At 40.5% G+C, this 11,316-nt stretch overlaps 1 protein-coding gene across 1 annotated transcript; it reads left to right on the forward strand.

The window, feature by feature from the left end:
• copb1 (COPI coat complex subunit beta 1) lies at window positions 1-9,849 on the forward strand. Its single transcript, XM_070828889.1, has 22 exons — window positions 1-109; window positions 2,433-2,585; window positions 2,865-3,094; window positions 3,445-3,614; window positions 3,737-3,851; window positions 3,970-4,062; window positions 4,158-4,295; window positions 4,399-4,518; window positions 4,903-5,010; window positions 5,117-5,263; window positions 5,393-5,538; window positions 6,161-6,257; window positions 6,366-6,526; window positions 6,636-6,756; window positions 6,868-7,095; window positions 7,543-7,722; window positions 8,135-8,279; window positions 8,421-8,540; window positions 8,636-8,781; window positions 8,930-9,019; window positions 9,238-9,393; window positions 9,647-9,849. The coding sequence occupies exons 2-22, from the start codon at window positions 2,495-2,497 to the stop codon at window positions 9,704-9,706; spliced, it is 2,862 nt and encodes a 953-aa protein (XP_070684990.1). The 5' UTR covers window positions 1-109; window positions 2,433-2,494; the 3' UTR covers window positions 9,707-9,849.
• Window positions 9,850-11,316: the final 1,467 nt, after the last annotated feature.

The following is an 11,316-nucleotide window of genomic DNA, read 5'->3' on the forward strand; positions in this document are numbered from 1 at the left end:
AGCCGTAGAGTCAGCCCGTCAAAGGGAGCTCCTGAGACATTTTTACAGATGTAAATACCCAAAACTGGATTTCGAAGTCCACTTCGGAGCGTAACAGTCGTGCAATTAGGTAGGATATGTAACTTAATTTTGAGTAACATGAGTGATGTCTTCTTCCCTGGTCGCTGTAACTTAACTGTTAACACAGCTAGCTAGCTAATGTGACTGTCCTCCATTTCATTGCTAGCTTGGGCAGAAGCTACGCTGGTATTAGCTAACGTTCGCGGTCCAACAATTGATCATATATATTAACTTTATCTAAGCAGTCAAATATTTGACTACCAAATGGTTGTTTGCGTTTTATCGAAGCTTTACGGTACAGCTGTCAGCGGTAACAGGTAACGCAGGTAGCGCCATTAATGCTCCAGCAGTAGTTAGCATAGTGTTGTACGAGGTGTTAGCGCTGCGTGTCACTCTTTCTTCACTTGTTTTAATAACATAACGCAACACTACATGTAAAGTTGATTTTGCTGTTACAGTAATAGGCCTTGCCACTGTTGTGTTGGCACTAGTTTAGTGTCTATAGTCAAAAGCGGCAGAAAATGGCAGGAAGATTTCCGATCCTTGTAAACGTGACCTTTTGATATGTCATAATAATGTTATCTATTTAAAGATACCTCCGCTGTCTACTGTTTGTTCAGTCAAAATGAACGGCCATGTAACTTAATTGTGCTCATAATTTCAGATTTAGGTATTTTTATGTACCATCAAATCCACATTAGGAGGCTTTTATACTTACAGACCTGAACTTGCTGGGTTCACAGTTACACATACAGGTGATTTACTAATCAGATTGTTTTTTTCAATCAATGGCTGTTGTTGTGGTCATTGCTATCAAAATAAGATACATGCCCACCCGCCAGTCAACACTTATAGAAGTTGTTAAGATTAAGATCTTTAATGCATCCAGTTAAAGGTCTAAATCCAGTGACTTGGTTGACCAGGCCTTTATTATCAGGATGTTTTGTTTGACGCGTCATGATCTCAAATCATTTTTGAATGTTTTCTATTAATTAAGATTCCTTATCAAGCAAGGGTATGAGTTTGTAAGGTCTGTTTTCAATACTGTTGCGCTTAAGCAGAATCAAACAGTTAATTTTAAAGGATAAGTTCACAAATTTTAAGTCTGTCTTAAAACAGTAGTCAAGTGCCCCTACGTGCATCAGAACAAGTGTTGCTCGTACCGTTCCTGTTCATACGGGCCATTAATAGATCCCTTTATAATGCACCTCCAATGTCAGTGATGGGAGATACTAAGTTCATTGTCCTTATTCAGTGCAAAAATTCTTTTCAAAATTTGAGGTCTAACAGTTTGGTAAATCAAGGGAGTATTTTCCACAGCTCCAGACTTTGTTATAATTCCACCACCACAGTTCAACACAGTAATTGTACACTAAACTTAGTGTAACTCTGGAATATTATCATGCGATTCCTTACAGCCAGTTGAAGCCTCATTTTGGCTTAAAAAAACGTATATAAATATAATTTTGCACAGAATACAATCCGTGGATTTTGTTGCCCAATACTTCCATTTGAAGCATGGTAAGAACTGACATTTAATTGGCCAATATGAACAGGGGGAATGATAACAGCAAACAGGACCTGTTTCTGTGTACATTTTACTTGCCTGGCTATTGTTTTAAGACGGGCTTGAAAATTTGTGAACTTATCCTATGAGTTAAAATTAATTTTAAACTAGTCTTTTTTTTTTTTTTTTTTATGGCACACCAGATTTCTTGTTCACAAACTGCTGTTTAATGCAAAAATGTACACATACTGTTGAGATGTCATCATGAATATATTTTCTCAAATGATGATGCATACAGATTTATTTAAATAATAAGTCGCTTTGTATCACACTGTTACCTTTTCTTTAATACTGTACTATTGTTGTACTACATTGTGAGCACAAGCCAGAGTTGATCACATTGTAACATTAGAGTTTTGAGATCAAATTCTGTTTAGTGTTTGGTGTGGATTCCAGTGACTGTCTGTTTTATTCAAGATGCATTATTAATAGGTCTGAGATAATCCACTGTTGTTTTGTTGTTATATTGGATGGGATCACTTGTTGCAGAAGTCCTTCTGAGATTTTTCTGAGAGTCATTGTTTAATGACTCACAACACTGAGTAGTTTCCTTTCATCAATTTCCTGGATCTACTTTTCTTAGTCAATTTTATGGAGGGGTTAAATCATATCCCAGCATGCTTGAGTCCAAGGGATTTTTGACAGTTTTCCACTTTTGTTTTGTCTGCAGCAAAGGCAGTTAATATCATGTATATGTGCATGATGCTCTTCAGGTTATGCTGACTGTGGTTTTCATAGTTGTATCCTACTATGCATCTGTGTGAAAGCTTTCTTTTTCTATCTACCATGTTTCTCTTTTTCATAGGTATTGACCAGTGAGCTACATTCATTGGGATTCTTCTAGACGGATACAAGCCCAGCAGCAAAATGACGGCTGCAGAGAACGTTTGTTACACTCTGATCAATGTTACATCAGATTCAGAGCCCCCCTCTGAAGTCAGCCTAAAAACGGATCTAGGTAACTATCCTTAATGTTAACTTGCAGAGCTATTTTACTAATGCAGAGATATGCATTTCGAAAACTTCCCTCTCCACCACACGACAGTGGAGCTGGTTGTAATTTAATTTGTGGTGTGGTGAATTGAAAAAACACTTATATATATCTTTTTCTTAAACAACGTCCTGTTCAGTCACATTTCAAATACAGTATAATACAGTGAAAATTCTTTCTGACAATATGCTTGAAGACATGCTGATGACATTAATACTAACAATGATAATAATAATTTTTTCACAGAAAAGGGGGAGATCAAGGCAAAGACTGAAGCCCTGAAGAAGGTCATCATCATGATCCTGAATGGTGAGAAGTTGCCGGGGCTGCTGATGACCATAATCCGCTTTGTGCTGCCGCTTCAAGACCACACCATCAAAAAGCTGCTGCTGGTTTTCTGGGAGATTGTTCCCAAAACAACCCCAGATGGCAAGCTGCTTCAGGAGATGATCCTGGTCTGTGACGCCTACAGAAAGGTAAGATAACTGACACATTAACAATTGTGATCGACTTAATCAATAGATGTGTGTATTTTTCTGAACAATATTTTATTAGATTTTAAATAACAGAACAAAATACGGAACCAGTCAGCACAAGATCCATCCAGATGTGTGTATTTTTAAAAAAGGTAAATGTGTGAAATAGTGTTTATGATATAACTAAGATGGACTTTTTATTGAATTGGTCATATGAGATAGTAATGTACCCATCTGAGAGGATTTTCTACTTATTTTATCTGTACTGTAACAGTAGTATAACTAATGAAAAACAAACCTGGCTAGAATATATTGATTTTATTTCATCTTGTGAAATCTTTCAATTTCAGGACCTGCAGCATCCCAATGAGTTCATCCGTGGCTCCACTCTGCGTTTCCTGTGCAAGCTGAAGGAGTCTGAGCTGCTCGAGCCTCTCATGCCAGCGATCCGGGCCTGCCTGGAGCACCGTCACAGTTATGTGCGCCGCAATGCTGTTCTGGCCATTTACACCATCTATAGGTACAAACTTTTATAAACATTTGATGTTTAGTTGTGATTCCAGATGTACATACGGGTATTTCATAGTTCATAGTGAACAACATGTAGCTGATGATTTTTTTTTGTTGCTGTTGTTGTTTTAGGAACTTTGAACACCTCATTCCTGATGCCCCAGAGTTGATCCATGATTTTCTTGTCAATGAGAAAGATGCCAGCTGTAAAAGAAACGCATTCATGATGCTCATTCATGCAGATCAGGTCTGTAGCATATTGTCCTTTTTATACAGTCTCTACTTTTGTGTGCCAGTAAATCTACAAGTATCCCTCTAAAAAGACCTAACATGCGTCATGTCATCCACGTATTCACATCTTCCAGGACCGAGCTCTGGATTACCTCAGCACGTGTATTGACCAAGTTCACACTTTTGGTGACATTCTCCAGCTGGTCATCGTGGAGCTGATTTACAAAGTGAGTCAAGACCTTGACTAGTTTAATTTAAGCTTTGTAACACAACAGTCTACTAACAGTAGCGCTGATTTGGTGTCTGACCTCTTACCTGTTAGGTTTGCCACGCTAACCCCTCTGAGCGCGCCCGGTTCATCCGTTGCATCTATAACCTGCTGCAGTCCTCCAGTCCGGCTGTAAAGTATGAGGCTGCTGGCACTCTTGTGACCCTCTCCAGTGCTCCCACAGCCATTAAGGTACATCACCAAGGTTTTGTCAGTGATCCTGTGTTTGTTATATACCGTCACTGGTGGAGTACAGTCTCTCATGCATTCTGTGGGGTTTTTCTTCGGACTCTAGGCTGCTGCCCAGTGCTACATTGACTTGATTATCAAGGAGAGCGACAACAATGTGAAGCTGATTGTTCTTGATCGTCTGATTGAACTGAAGGAGCATCCCACTCACGAGCGTGTACTCCAGGTATGCTGAATTATGGCTGTGGTGTGTTTTTTTGCAGTTAAAATGTTGTGCCATATTAACCACAAAGACCATTGCCCTCTGTCTCAGAAAGTTCCATCTTAAAAACAAAAAAATTGATTGAAGCTGAAAACAAAAAAAAAAACTAATATCAATTAAACTTTTTAGTATAAGCGTTATGTTGTTAGTCCTCCTGTTTATGGTTACTATTTAATATGAGACCAAAATGTATAAGAGTCATGTACATTTTAAAATTTAGTCTCGTTTATAGAATTTAAAGGAGCAGAAAAAGCCAGACAGTAGTTTTATTATGACACAGTACCTAGTTGCTACATCTGCATCTGTATCAACTCTGTTAACACTTTTTTTGGTTGCTTTTTTATCCAGGACCTTGTGATGGACATCCTGCGCGTTCTCAGCACTCCTGACCTGGAAGTCAGAAAGAAGACCTTGCAGCTGGCATTGGACCTTGTTTCATCTCGCAACGTAGAGGAGGTCAGTGGCACGCACATGTTTTTGTTGTCATTTCCATGTCCAAGCATGGACACAGAGAACAAAAAGGAATATGCTGAAATTACAGTGACATCAATTTGCTTTCCAGCTGGTGATTGTTTTGAAGAAAGAGGTGATCAAGACAAACAACGTAACAGAGCATGAAGATACCGATAAGTACAGGCAGCTGTTGGTGCGCACTCTCCACTCCTGCAGTGTGCGCTTCCCTGACATGGCCGCCAATGTCATACCTGTGGTGAGTTTCCTATAATTCAATCAAATTAAAAAAGCTGCTCTTCAAATTGGTTAGACTTGATATCTTTTGAGGGGAGACCCAAACGGTGGAATATATTAGGACTTTTCTGTGTGTTGATGTGATTTGCAGCTGATGGAATTCCTAAGTGACACTAATGAGGCAGCCGCTGCTGATGTGCTGGAGTTTGTGCGGGAGGCCATTCAGAGATTTGACAGCTTGAGACCTCTCGTCATCGAGAAGATGCTGGAAGTCTTTCACGCCATCAAAACCGTCAAGTAAGGCTTTATGAGCACATAGAGGGGAGCATAATGCAGAGTTCCTGGCTTCTTGTCTCTCCCCTAAAGGTTACAAAAAGCAGGTCAAATTTGGATTAGCCTATTTGAATATTTGAGTTGATAAATGGGTAAGTGAGTCACTGATTAAATCCATCATTATTTATTCAGTTTTTGCAAATGAGAAGTTAATACTATGCAAGTCAAATGTGAGGTTAACTGTCAATTTCAGCGGACTGCATTGTCTGTTTGGCACATGCTTTCATTAAAGTTAAGAGTCTTGTGCGGCACAATGACACATTTCAGCAGTTCAGAATTCACTAACTGCGTCTCCACACTGAAATTATGTGATAAATAAAGAAACAATAGGAAACTGAAAATGTACAAAACGGGGTAACACATTTCAGCAGCAGGTTACCTGATGTGATTTGAATTTAGTTCAATTTCTCTGCTTTTCTAGCTTTTGTATTCTGAGAGTTATGTCAGGTTTTTCTCTACAGTAACATTTGTCACCTGTTTCATAGACTTGACAGAGTTTTGTCATTAGGTTATCAGTGCAGTATGAGTATGCAGCACTTTGAATGTGAAAAAAAAAAAACATGTTCTCACCATTGTTATTTTTCAGGATCTACAGAGGAGCACTGTGGATCTTGGGAGAATACTGCAGCACCAAGGAAGATATCCAGAGTGTGATGACAGAAGTACGCAGGTCCTTGGGAGAGGTATGCTCGTCCATTATTGACAGGAATTAATGTAACGCAAGCTTACCTGACGGACCAACTTCATTAAAATTGTCACAAATATCTGACATCTGTGTCTTGCTTGGATAGATCCCGATTGTAGAAAATGAGATAAAGAAAGAAACAGGAGAGGTGAAACCAGAGGACGAAGTGAGTGCAGCTCCAGCCCAGAAGCTGGTGACAGAGATGGGCACCTATGTGACACAGAGTGCCCTCAGCTCCTCCAGGCCTTCAAAGAAAGAAGAGGATAGGTAAAAACTGCACATTGTGGGGGGGGGATATCCTTATTTACCTGTAATGTCACACTGATTGGTCATCTTACCTCCCCATATTGAATAAACACTGATTTTGTTGTTCCAGACCTCCACTTCGAGGTTTCCTGATGGATGGAGACTTCTATGTGGCGGCTTCCTTGGCCACCACACTGACCAAAGTGGCTTTGCGCTATGTTGCTATTGTTCAAGACAAAAAGAAACAAAATGTAAGGTGTCCTCTCTTCACTCCACTTCACTGAAACACAACACCTTTGTAAAGAAATCATTAAACCAGCAGCCTGTGTGTCTAATCCCTGCTGTCTTGCTGTCCCTCTCAGTCCTTTGTTGCAGAGGCCATGCTGATCATGGTCACGGTGCTGCACCTGGGCAAGTCCTCTCTGCCCAAGAAGCCAATTACAGATGATGATGTGGACCGCATCTCACTGTGCCTCAAGGTCCTGTCAGAGTGCTCGCCGCTTATGAATGACATTTTCAACAAGGAGTGTCGCAAATCCCTGTCACATATGCTGACTGTCAGACTGGAGGAAGAGAAGCTGTCACAGAAGGTAACGGCAGAAGGCTGAACTCGGTGCTTAACCTTCTGACAGTTGGGCACAGCTGACGTATTATCACGATTAGCGGAAAGGAACAAGCGTTTGGTGTTAATGGGCTATTTTTTGGACACACCCCTCATTTATTCCACATTTATGTTTGTAGAACATGTGATAACAGCGTATAAGCCAAATAGGGCTTGTTTTTAAGAATTTCTGACATTACTATGCAATATGAAGATTTGTGGGTCCTGGTTTCTTGTGATAGGAACACATTCAATTGCAATTTTCATCTTCATTCTGCACAACAGCCACTCTTGGCTCTGAATGCTACTTGATTTTATTCTTTCTATTACCCTTTTGTTTCAACATCTTGGCTTACTATTGTATGTATTGTTAGTGTGCCGAGTCTATTGAGCAACTATAGGCCTGAAAAATAACCGTTTCTTATTCCGACCACAGAAAGAATCGGAGAAACGTAACGTGACAGTGCAGGCAGACGACCCAATCTCCTTCATGCAGCTGACAGCCAAAAACGAGATGACTTCTAAGGAGGACCAGTTCCAGCTCAGCCTGCTGGCTGCTATGGGCAACACTCAGAGAAAGGAGGCTGCTGATCCTCTCGCTTCAAAACTCAACAAGGTACACCACAGAAATTGTAACATACAAGAGAACTGGGAATTGCGTTGAGGAAAATACTGCATGAGGAGACCAGACTGGAGATTAAATTGATGTTTTTGTTTTCAAAACGTGCCAATGTGTGCACAGTGGGGAAAAAGAACAGTTGTTCCAGTTTGTACTTGTCTACTATTCATTCATGGAATAAGATCCATTTGATGTTAGTTATTTAAGTTTTGTTTTCATTTGGCTTTGGGTAAAATAGTTTTTCACACAAGGTGATTCTTTTTTGTTTTTGTATCCCGCTGCACTACTGCTGTGCACATGACACAGTTAGAAAGTTCAGGAAAATAATATCTAATATCTTTGTGTTCGAAAATATTTGTATTTAATTGTATTTGATAATGAAGTGTTAACTCATTGCTGTCCAAACTAGGTGACCCAGCTGACAGGCTTCTCAGACCCAGTGTATGCGGAAGCCTACGTCCATGTCAACCAGTATGACATTGTGTTGGATGTGCTGGTGGTCAACCAGACCAGTGATACTCTCCAGAACTGCACCCTTGAGCTGGCCACTTTAGGTTAGTTAGTGTGGTTTATTTTCCACCTCACTTTACAAACAGCAGAGGTTCTCATTTTTAGTAAAGCTGATTTAAGCCAATCACATTTGTGTTGCCACATTGCACTATGTATGCATTTCACTACATTCATCTATCCTACAGGGGATCTCAAGTTGGTTGAGAAGCCTTCGCCTCTAACTCTGGCTCCTCACGACTTTGCAAACATCAAGGCCAACGTCAAGGTGGCTTCTACAGAGAACGGGATTATATTTGGCAACATTGGTAAGAGAATCATCTTGTCCACTTATCATAATTCTCTGCTTATGTTATGTAGGTTTTCTTATTTGTGGGAATGTTTGATTCTTTTTTCTTCCCAGTCTATGATGTGTCGGGCGCCGCTAGCGACAGAAACTGCGTCGTCCTCAGTGACATCCACATCGACATCATGGACTACATCCAGCCAGCTTCCTGCACCGATGCAGAGTTCAGACAGATGTGGGCTGAGTTTGAGTGGGAAAACAAGGTAAGGTTTGTGGCATGTTTATAAGGTTTGTTGTTCTGACGATTTCCGAGTTTCTTTTTTAATGACTGATTTATATCCAACAAATCAAAATTGAAAAAAATTCAATTAACATTGAAGATGGTCATTGAGCAATCTTTCTGTGTTGTAGGTGACAGTGAACACTAACATCACAGATCTGAATGATTACCTCCAGCATATCCTCAAATCCACCAACATGAAGTGTCTGACTCCTGAAAAGGTTGGTACGCAGCATCACATACAGCTGAGAAAAGAAAGTAAATGAGGTTTTGCGGCTGGCAGGACTCATTTAGATAAATTAGATGGACAGTAGCAAGTCTTTTGGTGCTGGTGTCCCATTTTAACTGCCCAAGCCCATCATATTGGATAAAGTGCATCAATACGTTGTTGTTGCTGTACAAAATCGTCAATATTCTTTCCCTTTTGTCAACAAACCAGGCACTGTCTGGCTTCTGCGGCTTCATGGCTGCCAACCTTTATGCTCGTTCTATCTTTGGAGAAGACGCGCTGGCTAATGTCAGCATCGAGAAGCCCATCCACCTGGGGCCGGACGCACCGGTGAACGGACACATACGCATTAGAGCCAAAAGTCAGGTGGGTCACAGCTGCTGCACCATGAACCCTTATGCATCTGAGAAGTAAATGCTTGGTTGAATTTATTTGCTCTCGTCTGGAGCAACAGCGACGGAGTTTTTAAGCTCATACCTCAGTGAAAGACTTGGGCTGAATGCATGAAATAACCCATCATATTGCAGCATAGCCCAGTGCTATTACCCGTGCAAATATAGCCAGTCTGTTAATATATAGTCTGTCTGTTACAATAAAGCCTCCCTCCTTGCTTTCACAGGGGATGGCCTTGAGCCTCGGGGACAAGATCAACCTCTCCCAAAAAAAGACAAATGTGTGAGACAACTCAGATCCAGCTGATCCCTCTGACTTTGTAAAAGTCACCTGCTGTTGTCTCGCGTCGCCCATCTTGCAGCCTTTTCTTCACAGCAAATTAAGAACTCTGTATGGTCAGTTGCTTCTTTGCTTTTTTTTTTTTTTTTTACATCAACTCTGTCTGAAAACCACATCCCAGTAATGTTCTTTCTCTGTCCTGTTTAATTTTCAATAAACATATGTATTAAAAGGAGGAAACATTGTTCCATGCTGGATTCATTGAGTCATATTCTTTAGTTTTGACATATTATGCTTATATTTCCTTATTATGGGGCACATGATTTGATTTTTTTAAAGATGAAAATGAGTACAATTATCATTTTGGCAACTTAACTGTTTTTTTTTTCCTTTTCTAACTAGATTGTGAAATTAAGATAAAAGTGTATACTAGCGATGGACAAGGGCATGTTAATGCATTATTCATTTCTAGCACTTTGAACCTAAGTTGCTTTTTGAATATTTAATTGATTCAAGTGTGGCATGATATGAAATTTTGATGAACTCTGTCGATAGACATTTTAAGAAATCCTCAAAAGACAATTTGACACTTTTAACAAGGCAGATGAGATGAAATGAATGCGAAGATGTCTGCCCACTTTCTGTGTATAGAAATATCACCGCACAAAAGATTTAATCAGCCACTCAGCATGAAATAACTGTTGGAAGGTTGAAGTTTGGATGAACGGCCACTGTTTGACTGCTGTCTCCAGGAAAGAGAACCGTACACGTAGCAGATATTTCAAAGCGAGCTGTCACTGTTACCCTAAAGTGGCTGTGTCCTAAAGTGAAGGGACTCCTGTCTGGAGCTCTGGCTGTGTGTCGCTTCATGGCTTCCAGCTCTAATTAGAATTCCTTAGATACCTCGTGTGATATCTTGCACAGTGGGAAACTGACTGGATTTTGTTCTGTCGGAGCCCCCAGATTGACCGTGAGATCACGAAGACTCTAAAAAACACTTTTAACCGGGGGATGATGATGTATTGTGGTGATTTCAAAGGTGCTCTCGAAGCCATCTGCACATTTTGCTGTCATTGTGATAATGAGATGGGGATGGATTAATGCTGGCACACACCAACATACTCCACCTGCCCTGCTGTTTATTATTTATGGGTAAAGGGACATTTCTGGTTATATGCCAGATTAAAGGGTCACAACCCCGGTCATACATTTACAATATCTGTGAAATCTGTCTCTCAGGAGGGGGGGGGGGGGGGGGGGGGGGGGGTCGGGGGGGGGTTAGATAAAGGCTGAAAGGTGGCTTTGAGGTCAGAGCTTCGGCTGTGAAAATAAACAGTTGGCTATCTGGCAGCTACTGTGTGCACTGCACTGTACGGCCTCTTTGGATTTATGGTGCATATTACCCCTAATTATTACAATCTCAATAAACTCCATAACCTCAAATCTGAGGTTTTGCACCCAGTCTTTTGGTAATGATTTGCTCAAAATCATCACAAACTATCTCGTTAGCAGAAAAATTCTCAACAAAAGATCCCCGTGACATCCTTTAATTCCTCGTGCGCTTATAAGGAGTAGAAGTGTGGCCTGTGGAACAGTGAATTTATGGTGGCTTTATTA

The sequence above is a fragment of the Pempheris klunzingeri genome, chromosome 1, assembly GCF_042242105.1.
Source record: "Pempheris klunzingeri isolate RE-2024b chromosome 1, fPemKlu1.hap1, whole genome shotgun sequence".
Classification (NCBI taxonomy): domain Eukaryota; kingdom Metazoa; phylum Chordata; class Actinopteri; order Acropomatiformes; family Pempheridae; genus Pempheris; species Pempheris klunzingeri.

Excerpts from the sequence above, each read along its gene's own strand:
- copb1 (XM_070828889.1), top strand. The coding sequence starts at position 2,495 with ATGACGGCTGCAGAGAACGTTTGTTACACTCTGATCAATGTTACATCA. Across the intron at positions 3,615-3,736 it reads GCCATTTACACCATCTATAG|GAACTTTGAACACCTCATTC; the intron begins GTACAAACTTTT and ends TTGTTGTTTTAG. Across the intron at positions 7,096-7,542 it reads AAGAGAAGCTGTCACAGAAG|AAAGAATCGGAGAAACGTAA; the intron begins GTAACGGCAGAA and ends TTCCGACCACAG.